General features: G+C 40.5%; 1 protein-coding gene across 7 annotated transcripts in view; it reads right to left on the bottom strand.

The window, feature by feature from the left end:
• Nucleotides 1-1,719: 1,719 nt before the first annotated feature.
• DAB1 (DAB adaptor protein 1) overlaps nucleotides 1,720-19,231 on the bottom strand; it is a 245,280-nt gene continuing 227,768 nt past the window's right edge. For 3 of the 7 annotated variants that reach the window (XM_048947036.1, XM_048947038.1, XM_048947037.1), the window contains 7 exons: nucleotides 18,042-18,104; nucleotides 16,828-16,936; nucleotides 15,065-15,613; nucleotides 14,113-14,240; nucleotides 13,268-13,339; nucleotides 5,147-5,312; nucleotides 1,720-5,060 (listed from right to left, as the gene is read on the bottom strand). In XM_048947036.1, coding sequence (XP_048802993.1) covers nucleotides 5,023-5,060; nucleotides 5,147-5,312; nucleotides 13,268-13,339; nucleotides 14,113-14,240; nucleotides 15,065-15,613; nucleotides 16,828-16,936; nucleotides 18,042-18,104 — 1,125 coding nt within the window. In that variant the 3' untranslated portion in view covers nucleotides 1,720-5,022. Of the gene's footprint in view, nucleotides 5,061-5,146; nucleotides 5,313-13,240; nucleotides 13,340-14,112; nucleotides 14,241-15,064; nucleotides 15,614-16,827; nucleotides 16,937-18,041; nucleotides 18,105-19,231 lie in introns of all 7 variants that reach the window. The other 4 variants (XM_048947041.1, XM_048947039.1, XM_048947042.1 and 1 more) reach the window with 2 other exon arrangements.

The following is a 19,231-nucleotide window of genomic DNA, read 5'->3' as shown; positions in this document are numbered from 1 at the left end:
TATAAGTGGTGCTGCGGGAGCTATGAAATGGGACTGAAAAGCTGGCAAATTGCATCAGGTCTTAAAAGACCTTTAAAAAAACCCACACTCTATATCTGAAAGCCACTTGATTGGGTAACATTTGAAGCTATTCTTCTTGCAGAGATTTTTCAGGTGCTGATAAAACATTTTAGGGGTGATAGATTAGCCACATGGCAAATACGTGCATTGAGATAAGACTATTTAAAGCTCTAAAAAGTAATAGCTGGACAATTGTTTCACTAATAGACCCACTATTTCCTGCCTCTTGTAGGATCATTTTAGAAAGAGACAGCCAACATTACAGTAATCAGGAAATCGTATCAGGATATCTCCCCATATTCCTCAACGTCATGCTGGAATGTATAATTTGGTTTCCACACACTTTGATACAGTAAGTGAAGAAAGGAAAAAAAATAATCACTCTTTTTTGGTTCCCCAAGCCAGCTCTCTGCTTTATCTTTGGCATTCAAAAAAGGCTCTTGCTGGGCCTGATCCTAAATTGTAAGTATGGCCGAGAAGACCAGCTTGTGGAAGACCTCATCCCAAGATAGTTCACAAAATAACTTACAGATGATGATATTTGTCATAGTACCATGAGAGCACAGCCAGGAACAGGGTAAAAGTCGGAGAATACGAAGCCACAAGCATGGCATGCAACATACAGATAGTATTAGTAACACAGTACAGATGCTCAAGCAGAATAGATGGCTCAGACTCACACATTCAATCCAAAAATGCACTTTTTAGTAGTTATATGGAATTCCACTTCATTCATTTACCACTGTATGTTTCCCCATGTCGGCTTAGAGAGACAACTGTAGACAACGAATCCGAAACTCTGCAGCACAAATGACAACAGTCATTCCCTTCACCTCCTATCATTGCTTTGAAATGATATTCTTCTGACTGAGGACAATATTTGCCCATAAACTAATAAATATGAACCTGACAGGACAGGAGTTCTTTAGAAATAAAATAAACAAAGAAGGAAATAGGAAAAAGAAGGAAGAAACATCACCTTCAATCCAGTGTACACCAGTTGTGGTTGTGTGCTCCCAGCCTACACAACTGCTTTCCCAGAAGATGCTGACATGGGAAAAAGAGATCTGTTTGAGTCCTTGCTTCTGCAAAACTGCAGGCTGATCCTGAAAATTGACTGCTAAACATGTTCTCATCACAGCAGGAGATCATGGCCTTCATTATCTTTAGGTAAATTGGGATTATTTCTTCATCTAGTTACATTTGAGTTGGGTATTTTTACATACAATCAACAAACTCCAACTCTGCTTAGGTTGCATTAGCCCTTAATGAATGCAGCAGCATGACCTGTTGGACAACTGGGGCAGATGGGAAAGGGATGGGGCAGAAAGGAGAAGAAATACAATAAAATACATGTGCATACTTACAGTTCTCCCTCTTTGTGCATACGGTCATGTTGCACATTGAAATTTCAGGGCAAATCTTCCATATTTACCTTACTTAGCAAAAATGTTATTATTCCTCACCTCTGCAAGAAAAGCAACACCTGGGCTGTTTGAGATTAGATACTACCCAAAGTGAGGCGCTTCTTTTCCTCCTGTCCAAGATATTCATAGCCATCAAAACCATTGGCTAGGACAGATATCCACGCTGTGCTGTACAAATGGCAGGATTTTCAAAGAACAGCAAAAGCTATGAAACAAACTTACTGAAATGACACCTTTTTAAAATGTTTTTATTCATAACAGTATTACATGGTGTGTTACAGAAATTAATGGAAAATTTCTAAAAATTTGTTGTTTTTTTTGTTGTTGTTGCTGAATGCATTATACATAAAGTTAAAAATAATGTGTCCGTATATGTTAACAAATGGTCATTATCTGAGGTAAAGTTAAAGTAGGTTTAGAAATGTACTGCAACAGTCATTTTATCTTTCTCATCTTTATTAAAAAAATATGTGTCAGAATGCAGAAATAAAAATGAATGAAAACCACAGAGTAAACATTTTTTGCAAAGAAGGTGCCCAGTACGTTATTAGATGAAAGGTTTTGTCAGACACTTGAATGACTACGATCTATCTCTTCATGACAGGTAAAGATCAAGAATCTACGGGGGATGACAACAGGATGGCTGGTGGAATTCCCTGGTTTTTTAATTTAAAGTGACAAATTTAGTGCTAGTGAAGGACGAGGGATTCAACAATTGCACAAGCTGGATATTCAAGTTATCTACAAGACTGGTACAGTGCAGAGGCCGCACATTCCTCTCAACTCAACATCTCAATCGTGACAAAGACGATCTAACTGCATGACACAACAAGTCAGAATTTATTTCTCAGTGTTGGTAATGGTATGACACTAGCCCATGGGGATGGCCCAGCTGTCTCCCATGAAACGCTACAATCCCAGCCTCGTTCCCTCTGCACCTATTTGTTGCAAGAACTACAGAAATGATCCGCTTCCTACCAATACGATGTCAATGGATCCTCTGAGGTGTAAATCTCTTCTTCTTCTTTCAATGTTTTACCCCATAACTGGAAATGCATTAACTAGACAGAGCCTCAAATGTCTACGATGCATCAAAATTTTCTTCTCGGCTCCGTATGGAGGACAAAACCAAAAAGAGCTGCTGAGGAAGTAAGTAGCACCACAGTGCAAATTAGGAAAATAGGCTTCAAATGTCCTTCAGAAACGTTTTTACCTCTGCTTTTAATCCTGAAACACTCAACCCACCAGGTTTTGGTTCATCTCCAATTAGAAAACCAACCTTCCTTCTAATGGGAAAATAAGATTCGCTACAGAACTGTTTGCACATGTCTAAGGGATAAGCATCAAACGACTGTGAATGGGAATAAAAGTCCTCTTCTCTGCAGGTTCAGTGGGTCTATTCACAGCTAATTTTTTCATTCACATACATTCTGCAACGCACTTTGCTCTAATTTCTCTAATTCAAAATAAAAGATTGGAATCATGGTGTGAGATTTCGTTGTACATATCAACAATTGCCACCCCAGGTATTATTTAGCCTTCTAAACCATTTTTAGCTTATCATAGAGATGAAGGAAAGTAAAATATTTATAACTCCAGGCCTATTTTAAACATGACAAAAATGCAAATCCTAATGTGTCAATTTAAAAACAAAATCTGCACAATAACCCTAAAAACAGATTAATCATTTAATTTCTTTAACCTTTTTTACTTTTTTTTTTCTTTTTTTTTCTTTTTTTTTCTTCTTTTTTTTTTCTTTTTTTCTTTTTTTTTCCTTCTTAGTGTTAAACCACTAAATTCAATATACTGTAACTGCATAGGAACATCAGGAAAACACATTTGACCTGTATAACAATTCTCTGTAGGGCAAAAATATATAGATTCTTTATGAAAATCATGTGCTAAACATATGAACCCAAACACTGCACTTCTGCTTCATAAATGTAAAAAAAACGAAGTTTTAAGTTCTTTCATTCTGTGTGTAAACAGCTCGATGACTTCTATGCAGAGGTTCTGGAATCGTAAGGGGATGCCAATGAAAATGTGATTTCTCGTAAGTGGAGTATGCCTGTGTGAAGAAGCTACACCATAAAATCATGTGTTCCCATTAATTTCACTAGTTGCTGACAAGCTGACTGCCTTCTGCAAACGCACTTGAGCTTCAGCCCATTATCGTAAGCACGTGAGAAAACGTATGTGATGTGAGAACCACAAACTGGGTTTGCCACACCTCCCAAGCACTGCAACTTGCTACCTTCTCTACTGTGTAATGGCATTAGTAAAAGAATTCTCATAACATTTATATTTACATTAAAAAAAAAAAAGACAAAAAAAAAAACCAAAAAGAAAACTGGCAATTTTCATTCAAACTCCTTAAAGCCATTTCCCCTTAAACAATTAAAGAGTTTAACAGTAAGATTTTTTTTTTCAAGTTATAAAATAAAAATCCCATTTGATTTTTTTCTGATGTACAAAAAGTGATAAAGATGAACAATTTGATCACAGAATCAGTTCATTATTCCAAAATCCATGCCACCTTTGTCCCATTTTTAAAGTCCGTTTCATCCAACTTCCTAAACCAGAATCATACCAGTATTTGGCAAATGATTTTTTTTTTTTTCATCAAAAATGGCACACAGAGAAGAAAACACTTGTCTGCATAGCATTACAGCAGCAAGATATCGAAGAAATAAAAATATTCCTTTTCTGTACTTTGTTTAGAGTTTCCTAGGAAATACTGAATCTTCCGTCTCTTCCATCAGTGGGATTCCATGTCCTTTCTCTACCCACAACATGAGTATTCAAACAGAAAAGCAGCATTTCTTCCTCATGATGCGCTAGAACGTAAAGGTACATTTGGCAACATTTTCAGTCCGGATGGATAAACAACAGAGTTTTATTCTGTGGTTTCAAGTTAAGAATCATTTCCGTGGGAGGCGTTTTGCTCTTGGATCTGTCACTCATACAAAACTACAGAATAAGAAATAGAAAAAAAATGACACTGCCAGTGTTTTTCTGTTGTTGCTGTTTAAATATGCCTACACAAGGAAAAACAAAACAACTCAGGATCAGCCTGATGTAAATGATGATGAAAAACATGTCACCGTGACATAAAAAGTGCCGACTTGTGCCCAAAAGGCTGTTGAATGATAATGCCACTGCTACATACAGATTCTGCTTTTTTTTGCTCAAAAGAAAAGGAATGCTCATTATTTATATGTGGCATACACAAGACAAGAAATGTTGAAAAGAAGAGCGAGGAGTGAGATTTCCTAGTCTGGATACCCATGAGTTGTGGAGACAGGGCCGGACTCCTGGTGCGCTAAGCAGGGAGCTGTCACTTTGTGCTGCCATAGGGATCTGCCATCGGTTGCCAAAAATTGTCAGGAACGCTCATAGAGCCGGTCCAGGAGGGCAATCATCTATCCTTGCCAGACAAAATCAATCGGAAAAAAGCAAGAGAGCCAAAGGCCTGCCAGGTGGTTGGGTTTCATTCGAGTCTCGGAGCACCGCAAGCCCGTACCAATGCTATTTCTTAGGTCTGTTGATCTGGGCGTAGAGAGGTTCTGCTTCCTGGGGATGATAAAAATAAAATAAGCGGAAATGTCTCCAGACATTTTGAGAACATTTTCACAACATCTGCTTGAGGACAGCAATACCTCGTGAGTCAAAACCCAAAGGAAGTGTTTGTTTTCTGTGCTGCTTTGAGCGATCGCGGCACCCCGGTTGGGTTGTGAAGGAAATATGACATTGTTTCGGGAAAGGCATGCTTACAATCAATTTCCTCTTCCATATTGGCTGTGCACCGATCCTCAGGAGGTATTGCTGGGCATAGACACATGGAGAAATGAAATGATTTTTTGTACAACTGGGTGTTTTGAAGTTTATGGGCCAGAAATGCAGCTGGCACAAAAGGCTGTTACGTCGGGCTGAGCATCCCACCCAACAGCACAGCAACGGTACTCAGCCATGGATTTCACACAGCTCAGATAGGAAGACAACTGCAAGCAGAAACTGCTGCTGAAAGCTGAGCTAACGAAGCTGCGACGGGATTGAAAATAGGATTTTCAGAGCGATGTGGTGTATGTGGTGTGTGCCTCCTATGAAGAACGAGAAAAGCTGGCTCTGAACAGCTTGATTAGGGATCTGCGTAGCTGTTAGTACAGCTGTTAAAGCAGGGAGGAAAGAATGGTGGTTTTTCTTAGGAATTTCCTAGATGTTGAGGAAAGCAGCTGTATTTTCAGTGCTACTTCATAGCTGACACCTGGTGCTTTCGCAATGCTAGGTTCATCCTGGCTGCAGAGTGAGGCAAACCAGCCAAACGGAGCCTGCAATTCACTCTCCTTCATTTCCAGAAGCTAATTTATTAAACTAAGAATGACATCTAAGAAAAGAACAAGACAGGCAAAAAGGCTAATTAATGCCATACTGCATTAACTCTCCATAGCATATTCAAATACCATACCACAGAGTTGAATTTAACCAAGTTCAAATCAACTCATGTACAGCAGTACCAGAAAAGCTGACTTTAGGCAAAACCCTTTGAAGGCTGCCAAAGCACTGGGCACTACAGATCACAGAAACATCTGGCAGGAGGTGGCACTGATTGGCAATCGCTGCTGTTGAAGATGCTCCATTTCTGCAGCCTGCAGAGACACTTCTTCCCTATTTCTTACCTACAAGAAGCCCTGAGCACACTACGAACATTAAGAGAGAATGAGCAAAATCTCTCTGAATGATTAAATAAAGGCTGCTGAAATTATCCACAGCAAGAGGCAAATACATCCGATGACCTTGAAAATCCAAAGGTAATCAGAAGAGATGAGTGAGAGTAAATAACTGCATCTCACATCCTGTGCGCTGAACCCACCTATGCCAATTTTCATGTACTGCAGACACAAAGCTGGCAGAATGATCTATCACTGCCAGTTCTGAGAAAATCTGTACTAATTAATGTGGAAAGCTGACATACACCAGGCCACTCTTCAGGCATGTGCTCAACCTGAGAAGACTGCAAAGGAAAGCAACAAGGAAAGAGAAGAAAAGGGGAACAAAGGATGTTGTTTTTTTGAGTTGTTAGGGAAAATAAAGGCCTTTCAAAACATCAGATGTGTTTGCTAGAAGTGTCCTCTAATGTCTGTAAGGTACACAGATACATGGAAAGAACAGGTCACCCAAGGGCCACCTGGCATCATTGCAAGAGGAGTTCATTGTTGGCTATTGTCACTTTCAACAGTCCATGATGGAGACTCGAATTACATGCCCCCACCTTTTTTTCATGCCCAATGTTTATCTGAACATACACTTCAGGTGGCAACAGCTTTCATTTCTCAATGATTCTCACAATGATGTAACTTTTTTATTATTATTTTTTGTGTATTTTGAGTGAAAATCATGCTCTTTTCTATTTTTTTAGGTCATTTTCCCATTTAGATGCCTGATTTTTCTTCTTAGTGTATGAAACTTGTTTTCTAATATTATTCTGAGATAATTCATCAGTGCATCTTCACTGCAGCTCAACACTGCAAATGGCATCTGTGAAGAACTGATAGTGATCCTCCATAGAGCAAAAAGAGCAGTAAAAGCTAGAGGAGAAACAGGAGAGTTGAGACCTGCTGACTCCCCAGACAGCTTCCTCCAGTGACAGGTAGGAGGGCTTTCACAACGATTGTTTGGGAAGGTTTTGGAAGCAGAAATACCAACTCGCCTTCTTTTTATGCCCTCCACAGAAAAGCCACAGGAAATGTAACTAAAAGGCAGGAGAACTAAAGTGTTAGCAGAGATGTTTCACTGATATCTTCTGCTTTTTACTTCTATTACTGCATTAGGAACAGATCCAAAGGGAAGCAAACCAGCAAACCAAAAAAATGGGTTTTTTACAGAGAAAAAAAAAAAGAAAAAAGAAAGATTAGATAAGATGGCATACAAGGCTTCCAATTGAGTGTTTTCAATTCTGTATGATTGGCCCCAAAGCACTACTGATGTGCATTCATCAGCCTGCAGGGATGAAATAAGAAGACAAATGGCAGCATCTGGTTTTGCTGTTAAATTACACTTGAAGGGTTCCATCAACTTTGGGTTATGCAGTTTCTGGTAGATGCTTAAAAAGCAAATGTTTTCCTTTGTGTTTGGAGGCTCCTTTCAGAGTAGCATTCACCTACACCCTCACATACTGACATGGCTCCTGTTCTGAAGAGTAGCATTCAAATTAGGAGATACTGAAGAATCAGGATATGAAATCGCAGATCAGATACCTGACTGAAGTGGCGTGTTGGACAGGGGAAGTCCAAGTGTACATTGCCTCAAGTTAAAACACCCAAATATCGAGGTATCTAGAAGTATGTTGTGCAATGCTGAGTTAAGAACTCTCTTGAATCTCACTGCAGAAACTGTTGAGGAGAGACTTTTCCTTTCGTACAATACATTTACATACTCCAGAGATACATCATGTTTAAAATCTGTTAGTTGTTCCAATTTTAAGGAACATTTTGCACAACAAACAACACTGTGGTAAGCAGTAGGGATTTGTGCCTACACTACTGCATGAGACAACGAGGTTCCTAGTGGTTTTGAATAACATTATGTACCCACTACAAGTGAAGTTGCATCCAATCTAAAGGTATTAACATCTGGCCCTCAGCAGACATGGGAGAAATCTCCAACAGATTCAATATCTATCTGGCCTTGTGTCGGTGAGCTGGCTCACAAAATATAACACAGGACTTGGTTAGGAAGCTGTTCTTTTTACACGGGTAGTCCTTTCATCATTGCAAGGCACCCTGCTATGTGCAAAGCTCCAGGCAAGTTGTACTGAATTGTAGAGGTGAGGCCTGCAGAGATTTCTTTGCCCTTTGCAATAGATTCTCAGCACTGGTTTTACTCCTGGCTGACTAATCAGAAAGGGCAGGCTCAAATGATTCAGTTTCATGAAATAAGAGTGCTGGAACGCCAGCCAAAACGAGAATCTTGTGCTGGGGATGCAAGTGAAGGGAAGCAGGAGTGCAATACATCTTCTCAATTGCATGCTGATTTAATGAAGTAGGACATAATACATTCGGCAAGCAATATTTAAATATCTTTTGGTGGTAAGACCAGTAACTCCTACTCACCCATTAACAGCCCATGGCTCAATTCTGCCTATTTTTAATATAATTAGCCTCTATTTGCCACAGAAATATAGCAACCTGCCAGTTAGGGATTGTGGCTGAAAGGTGTCTGTGTTCTTACTACAAACCTACCCAGGAATATCTCTTAGTCTCAAGTATAGAGTAGTTTAAAAGTCTGTAATTCTAGCATCAAGAAGGATGCCATGAATTCACAAACTGGAAAGAAAAAAAAAACAAATGACAAAATAACAGTTGAGAACTACTAACAAGAGATGAACTCTGCTAAATTCTGGTTATGGAAAAATAATGAACTGTAGTATAGAAACACTCCTATCATTTTGGGGTTCCCTTCCTAAGAAAACAAGAGCCATTGAATTATACATTCCATCTATTTTTCTGTCAATTCTCCTTAACGATTTCTGAATCCAATAGCCAATCTGAAGCAAACTGTAGTGAAGTCTCAAAGACACTAAATTACCACAAGTGTCCTGAACACCAGTTGCTGTGCAGAATATGGGGATCTTTTAATGACTTCATTACACAGAAAGCTCATAGAACTTGTTCCCTAACTGAATTGCTGTACTGTCAATAAACAAGCACACAGGCCACCTAGTATGTTGTCTCTTGTTTAGAGGAAGAAAGTGGAGAAATGGAAGGTACTAGGCTACTTCAGGTGGGCTTGGAGACACTGGAAGAGCTGAGAAACCAGTGCAAGAACTGGTCTATACTAAAAAAGACAGGAGGAGAGAATCATAGGAGTGAGAGGAAGGCACATTTGTAGGATGCCTCTGCTCCTTAGTCTGGATTTCTCTGTTTCTGATCATATCCATGTTCCCTGGGAATGTGATGATGAATAAATAAGCACAAAAACAGGGCCTGAAATGATAGTTTCAGAAACTGTGATCCATTCCAAATGCACAACCTATTAACTTCTCTCTAAGGTTCCTAATTCTGCTTGCTGCTGTGTCTTCTTGCAGAATAACAGCTCTAGATCCTACGGCGAGAATAGGTCACTTAAAGTCATCATTAATTTCTCTCTGAATTCCATTCAGTTCCTACTGAGACAGATGAATGATGGCAACAGATCCTACAAATACAGCCTGTGATGTCTGAGCACACCCAGATTCCTAGTGCAACAGAAAGGGGGCAGAAAGTAGTAGCAGGTTGCAGAAGCAGCTTTGTACGACCTCCTGAGGTTGTCTGAATTCTCAGATGAAGCCAGTATTTTGTCCTTGAGTTGTTACATCTCTGCCAACTGCATGGTCACAGCCTAGATAAAGACTTTCAGCAGTCTATTCTGGAGCTGACTGAAATTATTAGGAACATTCATCACAAAGAACGACACATGGTCCGAGATGGGAGATGGCAGCGGGCCACCCAAGTCCCACCAAAAGCTGATAGACAAATATTCAAATGCACTGTTGCTCTCCTGACAGTGCTGATAGCATCATGAAGGGTGTGACATACTTTGAGGGCTTACAACTGTCTGCACACAATTCAAAGAACAGCCAAACAAGCTTTTGAGGAAGATATGTTCTAGCCACAAATGTTTTGAAGGTTTCCTGAGAATCTCTCATGAATGACTGCCAGAGCAAGTGTTGGACTGGGAAGCATATAGCATAAACTACATTTATTCCAGCATTTGGAGGTACTTTTATTGGGTTAATTTCATTACCAAATATCCCTTTGTTCCCTTTCAGAACTTTCACTCTGCTGCTAATTTGCCTTCAGGAATCAGTTTGTCCATAAGGAGTGAGGCAGCATTTCTGACAACAGATCCCAGTATTCAGGGCATACTGACACTTTCCACTCTCTTTTAACCACAGTTATCCACTACCCAGTCTAAAGACAGCAGCAGGGATTAAGTGTACATCAGCTGAAGATGGCAGTCTCACTATTTACTGTTCACTCTGTTCATCCTCCACACTACTCCTGTACAAAGGGAAGACAACTAGATACAAATCTTACTATGAACAGTTCTGCAAACAGTTGATGTACTGAAAATCAGGCCTGGCTGCTCCTTATCTCCAAACATAAAGGGACAAATACGTAACTGATCCATAAAATGTCACATTTACCTACAAAGAACCCTTGGCCATTTGTAGCAGAGATGTCTGTAAGAATGCCTACTGGTAGGATGAGGATTTTGAGAGTGTTAAGATCACAAAAGGAAGAGGCGAAATACAGAGAAACGAAGATAGTTATTGGAAGATGCTGAACTGCATCTAAATGAGAACATGGGGCATCAGAAGGAACCAAGAAACCAAATTGCTAAGGTATACTGAAAGCACAGGGCACAAAGTACTAGGCATGCAAGTACTCTGAATACATCAAGACAGAGTAAGTGAAGATACTGCACGGGCACAGCTGATTTCACAGAAACCCCAGGAAGTCTATTTGAAATTTCTGAACACAGTGCTATGTCTGAGTTGTACGCTGTGCTGTTCTTGGTGTGAAGAACCATGTTCTGACAGAGGGAAGTAAACTCCATCTAGCACGCAGAAGTGGCTTTTAGGCAGACTGTGATTCTTTTGTACTACATGTTTCTCTCCATTATGTTTCTCCCCAAATGAGGGGCTCAGTGCACAATGCAGTAGTAAGTCCTGAGCTGATAATTCTCCATGGAGATTAGATTTTCCATCACTGTGATGATAGCAGGCTTCAGAACTAGATGGGTTGGTTTCAGCAAGTGGATTTCCTACAGCCTGCTGCTGGATGGCACAGTACTGAGGTACAGTGATGCCAGTGTAACTTCACTGGAGAGATCCAGTCTTCTTCAGCTTCCTGTTCCTGCCTACAGCTTTTAGGAGTTACTGTAATACGATGATTACTAGCATTATCTAACAATTCCTGGAATATATTTTGGATAATTATATCTAATTTTATGCCAGATTGTACAAGGACTAACAGCAACTATAGAAAAAATACGGAATGACTGACAACATACAAACTTTTACTTTCCAGGTAAGATAAAGTATTTCAGTGTTATATACATAGAGAACAAAAGGGGTCCCTCATTTGACTGCCTTACACAGCACTATGCAGTGACAGCCTTCAGCTACTGCTTCCAGCTACTTCCAGAATTGCTGATAGGTAAATGAGTGTGGTTAGCTCACAAATGATGCTAATTATCTTAGCAGCAGAAAATTAGAAAGAGATTTTATCACTATTCTCCTTGTGATGAATTCCTGAGTGATTCTGACGATGATGAACCATAATAAACAAAAGCACGTAGGTCTGCGGAGTGTGGGATTCAGCTAAAAGTCAAATCCTCTTTCTTGATCTAAGAAAGAAACCCTGAAATGGGCTGAGGCTGGGACAGCTGGCTGCACCAGGGCTGGTGGAGTCAGACAAAGGCAAATGGTGCTACGTGGCACCATCAATCTGCACAAGCAGCTCATGTTGGTGTACAATAACCAACGGATGTTCTTGCTAAGCAGCCAGCCCAGCTTGACTCTATCTTTACGCTGTCATTTTTAGACTCATGGAAGCACGAGGCTTAACACTGCTTTTGCTTCAGCCCCCAGTTGCTGAGCTTTGTGTTGGTGAAGCAGAAGAAGGGGGAGATGCCTCCTCTCAGCACTACATATTATTAAGAGATAATCTTATTACTCCCAAGTGGATCAAAGCTAAGTTACTGTAAGACATTTTTTCTTAACCACATTTAAGTGTACAAAGTGACTCCTAATGAAACCATTAAGTTTGAGTTGAAACCGATTATGCAGGCTCAGGGCAGATAAGTCACTGGTAAACACAGAGTGATTTCTGTAGGAAAATAAAAAGGGTTCTACCACTGTTATGGATTTGTTCCAGGAGCTCTGTGCTGAAGCACAGAAGCAGTATCAGGTCACGTATTTGGGTAATACAAAACACGAATGGCAGACAGGGAGAAGATAATGAAACATATCCTTCAAATAGTAACACTGGAGAGTATTTGGATGGAATAACAATGCTCAGCACTCATAACACTTTGCAGTTTTACTGTCTCTTTGGTAGAACATATATATTGTATTGAAACAAATCACAGAACATCCACCAGCAGCCACATTTTCCAATGTGTTCTGTAACACAGAAGATGAAAAAGATCATCTTTCCCCTCTGTCTAGGTTTCAGTGAATAATTTTTGAAGAATAATTTTGAAAACATCGGTTGGCCAATGCTAATATCAGCAATCATAACTTTCAGATGCTTTTAATTTGCAACTGGAGGTAAAAGTACACAAACCCATTTCAATAATTTTTACATGCAGATAATACATGTGCTGCTTCTACTGATTATCACACTGATTTTGAGTGGAGGTATTCCTGTATCATTACATAATTTTATTTAATGTTTGTTATGTCTATGGGAGAGATGTCTTATCCCATTTGATACGTTACGACTGACTAAAAGTAAAATAAGTCTACATTTCTTTAAAGCATGCAGGCAGCTGAAACACACACATTCGCATAAGTTGCAACACATAGTGAATGGCAAAAGCCATGCAAACCACCGAGCATGAGGAATACGCTGTGGATAATGGAGAGGAAAAGAAGGAAGAGATGAAAAGGAAAAAGCAAACCATGCATCCATGAAAGCAATGGTAGGCACTGGTGGAAGCATAAGTGAGCACCTCAGGGTGTAGAGAAAAAAAGGACAGATACCTACCCCAACCTGCGCTATCTAGCTACCGACCTGTGGACTTATAGTATCGCCAGTTGGCTCACCAAATGGATCACTGTTGGATGAGGCCTGAGACTCATCAGGCTAGAATACAAGAACATAACACCTTTTTTTCTCAACAATAGAAAGTGAAAAGTCAACATGAGGTTATTTTCATGCTGTGGGCATAACAAGTACATCCTATCTCATGAAAACCAGAAAGTGAGACCTCACCACTGATATGTTCTCAAAAGCCATAATGCTTTTCTACAGCTGATGGAGGCAGGAAAGGACCATATCTATCATTTTGTACATTTGGGTCCTTTTTTTGTATAGACTCCTACTTGCCTTTGGCTCACTTAGGCTCTTATCTGCCTAAGATACCTTGTGATTCAACGTCGCTTCATTTTGATAATATTTCTTGCTTTGGTCCACTGAGTCTAAGGCAAAGAAATACCAAGGGCCAGAACATTGAGGAATGCAACGAGGGAAGCAACTGGGATGCTAGAATGTGGAAGACAACATCAACCATCATTTTTTAACACACAACCTCTCGCATTTCTTTCTGCATCCTCAGCACTCATGTCATTTTACCTTGGACTCCCTTACCATCAGTATGTGAATGTTGGTACACTGGATATAGTTAATGTGTATAAACTTCAGATATGAACTCTGAGTTTGGTTCCTTGCATGCAGTATTAGGACACATCAACAGAAATGCCATGCTGATGTTCCCAGCTATAAAATCAAATCTGCAAATGCAGCTCCCCCTTAAATACCACCCAGTCCTACTTGAACAGTGATCTCTGACACTACCAAACAGCACTTTTTTAGCTAAAAAGGGCTCATCAGTATTTAGAAACCTTATTGCTACTCACAGCCTCCTGCTCCTCACTTTTGCTTGGGCTTTCAAACCCCTCTTCAAAGAGGTCATCTGCAGCAGGATCGCTGGTATGAGATGCTGATGATTTCGATGGAGAACTCTGTCTGGGTGCAGGGGTTGGAGCTAAACAAAGATTAAGGTGACAGGAATAGAATATTTATCTCTTCATTTGTTCACAGAGACATAGCAGCACAAAATTTGCTCATGCTCTAGAGCCCTCAACTTACATTACTTTACATTACCCCCGAAAACCATTTTCAGCAAAGAGCTGGAAGATGTAAATTTAAACAGAGAAGTCATTATCGATTCTGTAGGTCTGATTTCATTCAGTGGCTTCCAAATTAAGTTTGGCTGCATCTGGCTCATGTCTTTAGGAACCAAGGAGACACTGCTACATCACATTAGGAATGCGTGAGTCGCCTGCCCTACGGCAGATAAGCAAAACACAGGGTCTCTGACTGGCCGCTGGTAAATGCCTCCTGAATTCCTTTTCAGCAATCTGCAAAATCCCCCATCTCCATGCTATGGCCATGCTAAGCTCATTTTACAGCTGCTCAATGAATTTCCCCACATGTCCAACACATCAAGCAATTAGAATAAATACCCATCTCCTACTTTGTGCAAAGTATGCCTTGAATGGGATGAAGAAAAATCATTTATAAGGTTGAATGTTACCCGCATTTTCCAACCAGCTGGCACGTCCCTAGCACAGAGCATATATTACTGTCTTATTAGCAATTAAATTTCAGGCTGCAGCTACTGGGGCTGTTGATTTCAATGGTCTCTGTAACACTTTTCTTTATGGCTGGAACGTATTTAATAAGCCAGACCATGCATGAAGGTTCTCAGTCCACATCTGTGTTGCAATTTACTATATGAAAAGTTAAATGCTTCGAGGAGCAGTCACATTTGAGGAAAGTTATGGCATAAATGATACGAACACTCACGTGAGTTTGTTGATGGTGTCGTGGAAGTCACAGGAGTCAAATTTAACTGAGAGATGTCAAAGTCATCACAATCATCTGCTTCCTGTGCCATCCCAACTTTGTTAAAGTAACTTGAGAAGGCCTCTGAGGTACAACTGAGGGAAGGCTGATCTGGTTTTCTTGATGGCACTGGTGGAGGCTGAGCCATCTGGAAATCTTTAAACATTTCTTTTCCCATTTTCTGTCTGGGCCTGTCTGTCTGCGGACTTGATCTGTTGGAATCGCTTGTGGGTGGAACAGTAGCTATAGGAGCAATGGTACCTTGAAACATGGCTGCTTGTAAAGGCAAAACAGTTTGTGTTGGCATGAAGGCAGTTGGTTGGAATTGACCAGCTACAGATGGCCAGGGCTGCTGGGCAGGAGGAAAAATACCAGGTTGGCCCCACGCTATCGGCTGTCCTCCCTGCATCACCTGAGCAACTGGAGGCTGAGCACCCATGGCCAACTGCTGTTGAACAAGTGGTTGCTGTCCCCAGAATGAGGGCAAAACAGCTCCCATGGCAACATAACCTTCAAAGAATAAAGAAAGCAGAAAAATAAGAATTCCAATAATGTCAGGAACATGCAGAAAAGGCCACACAATGAATCAGAAATATGCGAGCTACATTAGAGACCCCAGAGCTTCAGCTTTTCCTTGAAAAGAAAATGGAAATGCATGTTTGAATTCACATTACAAGCACTTCTATACAAAAACACAGGTTGAAGTATATTGGCCATAATCCTTCTCCTCTTCTCAACAAAATGCTCTTCTCTTCCTTAGTGACTACTCACATGTGTCTGTGAAGAACATCTGCATGGACCTCAGTCATGTGCCACAAACGAAAACTAAGTAAAGTTTCAATCAGTGGCTAATTTTAAGTGGACCTTGCAAGGCAAAAAAACCCCAACTTTGTGATTTCAAGTTAATGAGTGATGAAAGAAGGAACAGTAACTCAGATGTGTGTGGATGGCTATGACGGATTCCCTAGGCGTCCTTCTATCCTGCTCCCACTGTCACCTCATCTAAGCAGTGACCTGACATTACCCCCAGACACTTCACCATCTCCATAACCTTTCTGAGATGTGGTGGCTAATCTGATACTGCAACACAGCCCATTCAGTAAGGAGTTAACCAATTAGAAGTCACTGCTGAATGATTCAAGGCACTCCTCCTTCTTCCTAAATGGAGTTGAGTGCTGTCTTGCAGTGCTCTGAGTATCCCAGGGAGAGATCAGCAGTCAAAACCCAATTCCTTGCATGTCTGTGCAGAATGTTACGTGGCTTTTGAATTTTGAGCACTTTGAGGAACACAGAAAAGTCTATGGGAAACACCAGGGTTTACATAAGTGGAGCACTTTTGAAATGAAATCAAATCCTTCATGTCTCATTCTCTGTTTACCAAAGACAGCACAAGATATTCATTGCAACTGCAAAGAACCAGGGCTAAATCAACTGCTTTTCTCTCTCTTCCAGCTGTACTTAGAAGATATGTTATACAGATGGCTAAACTGCTGTTGAACTTCCAGTGTCATTTTTGGGTTTTCCTTTTAATAATGTTGCTAAATTCACAATCACGTATTTTTGGCTTGTTAAAGAATCATTTTGCCTTGCCCTGCAGCACTGTCTTCAAAATCCTCCCCACTTCCAGTGGACAAAATCAATGCCCTGAAGATTGAAATGTGAGTCAGAGCTGAGAACTGGTGACCAAATTTGAACCAAACCCATATTTTTGGGAGATTTCTTACCTGAGGGTACGGCAGCAGTGCTGAAAGGTACAGAACCAAACATGTCTGTACTAGCAGGAAGTGACTGGGATGAAGATGGGATAAAGGCATCACCTGGAGTAGCAGGAGTCTGCAATGGGACAGGAACAAAATGAAACGATACATATCAGCTGCAGCATATACTTGCTGTTGCATCTCTGAAGCTCACAGTTTTAGGGGGAAGAAAGCGAAAGAAAAAAGACTGGAAAGATGTAGAAGGAGAAAAGCGATAGAAATAAACAGTATTAGAATGTGCTGGAGACAGGTGAAAAAGAAACGAGAGAGAATTTGTACCAGAGGAAAATAAAAACAAGCTTTGTCTGGACTATGTCACACACACATATCAATATACAGACTTGTGATTCTAGCCATTAGGTGACAGCCTGTATAAGCTACAGACTTAGGCATTAGTGTAGAAAAACAGTAAAGGTAAATGAAATATCTGCAAGATATAACAATGCTTCCAGTCAACCAACAGGACCAGAACCATAAGTCCACATTAAAGGAGAAACACAGTCTAATTGAGCAAGCTAAGGGCAAGGAGACAGGACTTTGAGTACCTAGTCCCAGACATCCTCCAGAATACCTTGGAGATCTGAGCCTGAGACTCCAGAGGACTTTCATTTTCTCAGTATATTCATACTTCCCTACAGCTTAACATAAGGTTCAGAAATGCAATAGGAAAATGACTATGTTTTCACCTTATGATGCAAAAAAGCCTGTTGAGAATGCTTTCATTCCTCTCAAAACACATTCAGCCCTCCCTCTCTGTACTCTTTAGCCCTCCTTTAATAGCAGTTCTGAGCTATGTGCTTGGTGGAATCAAGGAGTTGTGATATATCAGCTGTAACTGGGTCTTGCTGCAGCACAGGAGAGAGACAGGGAGCTCAAGACAGAGAGCAGTGAAGCATGCAGCTCTGATAAACACCAGGGAAGAAGATCTGCAGTTCAGATTATATCTTATGTGACACCAAACCCTATATCAGATAAATAAAAATTGAAGATATTTTTGCACTTCTTCAAGAACCATTGATTCCACATTCAATTTGCTTCACTTTTATTTTCTTGGAACATAAAAACTACTTTGAAATCCTCCCTACTGCAATGGCCAATCACCTGAACTGTAAACATGCTCCATAAACATGCTGAAAATAGAATGTAGAAAAAGACCCCATCCAGTTTCCCTGGATACTTACTGGGGGAGAGGTTACATCAGGAGGAGTGGACATGTCCCCAAAAAGCTCTAGTTGGGTAACAGCCTGCAAAGATAAAAACATAACATCTCCATTTACCTTTCGAGGAGAAGAAAGAGCAAGTTAATTCACAACAACTTGTAAAGTTAACTAGTAACAGCCATCAATACAAAACCAAAAGAGCCATGTAGGCTTCAAATGTCCAGTTCCATATAGAAGAAACACATGGACTCGAGCTGTTGGATTTTCATATCAGCCATGGACCTAACTAGATGGCAGCTGATGCTGAGAAATGATACTATGGGGAATTCTCCTCCCTAAAAAACGAATGAAGCATGAAAAAACTACTCTGAATGGGACTGGATGCATTATTGCTCTGCCCTTAACATCACTGAAAACCAAGCACAATTTACCCGCCAGCTCTGTTCCCTGGCTCCTTTTCTAAATCCCCAAATCAAGGTCTTAAAACATGACAGCAGACTGTGGAAGTGACAGAAGGATACAGAAGGGAAGGACTTTGAGAGTGCTGCCTGATTTCCCCTTGCCCATGGGACAGGTGTGACCTGGATAAGTGGACTTGAAGGAGGATGCACAACTGGGTCATTATAAGTTTGTAACTCTACATATAACTCACATTGGAAGTGTTTTCTAAGGGCATCCTTCAGTTTGATCTCAAAATAGGTCACCCGCACAAGTCTCATGTAACTGGACCAGAGGGGAAAAAGCACTTTCATAATAAGGAGCACCTTGACTGGCTGCATAATCAAACCTCTGTCACATGCACTGGAATAAAATTGCTCACTTCTACCCAACACTTCACTCTGCCAAATGACTGGCATGAAAGTCCTCATATTTTAACTGGAAATTAGAGTAAGATATTAATTAAGGTTAAAACAGCAATCTGAAGGACCCCTATAGGGATATAACAGTCAGAGAGGCTCCACTTTCAAAGGGTCAATTTCAGGACAGCCTGATTCCAGCACTCAACCTCTGGCCCTTATTCCAACGAACATTGATGATTAAGGTAATGGGTGTTTTCAATACAGGCAGAGTTACAAAACGTGGCCAGTCTTTACAATTGGAAAGAAGCTGCTCACAGCTGAACTATAAGGACAGAAATAACCACAGGGTCTGTGTGTGCTCATGTTGAGACCTCGGTGGAAGGCAGCAGAAGCAGTCGCACATCTAGGGAT

Source organism: Lagopus muta, chromosome 5 (assembly GCF_023343835.1).
Source record: "Lagopus muta isolate bLagMut1 chromosome 5, bLagMut1 primary, whole genome shotgun sequence".
Taxonomy (NCBI): Eukaryota; Metazoa; Chordata; class Aves; order Galliformes; family Phasianidae; genus Lagopus; species Lagopus muta.
The sequence above is the reverse complement of the archived record's forward strand: the minus strand, read 5'-3'. Positions and strand labels throughout refer to the sequence as shown.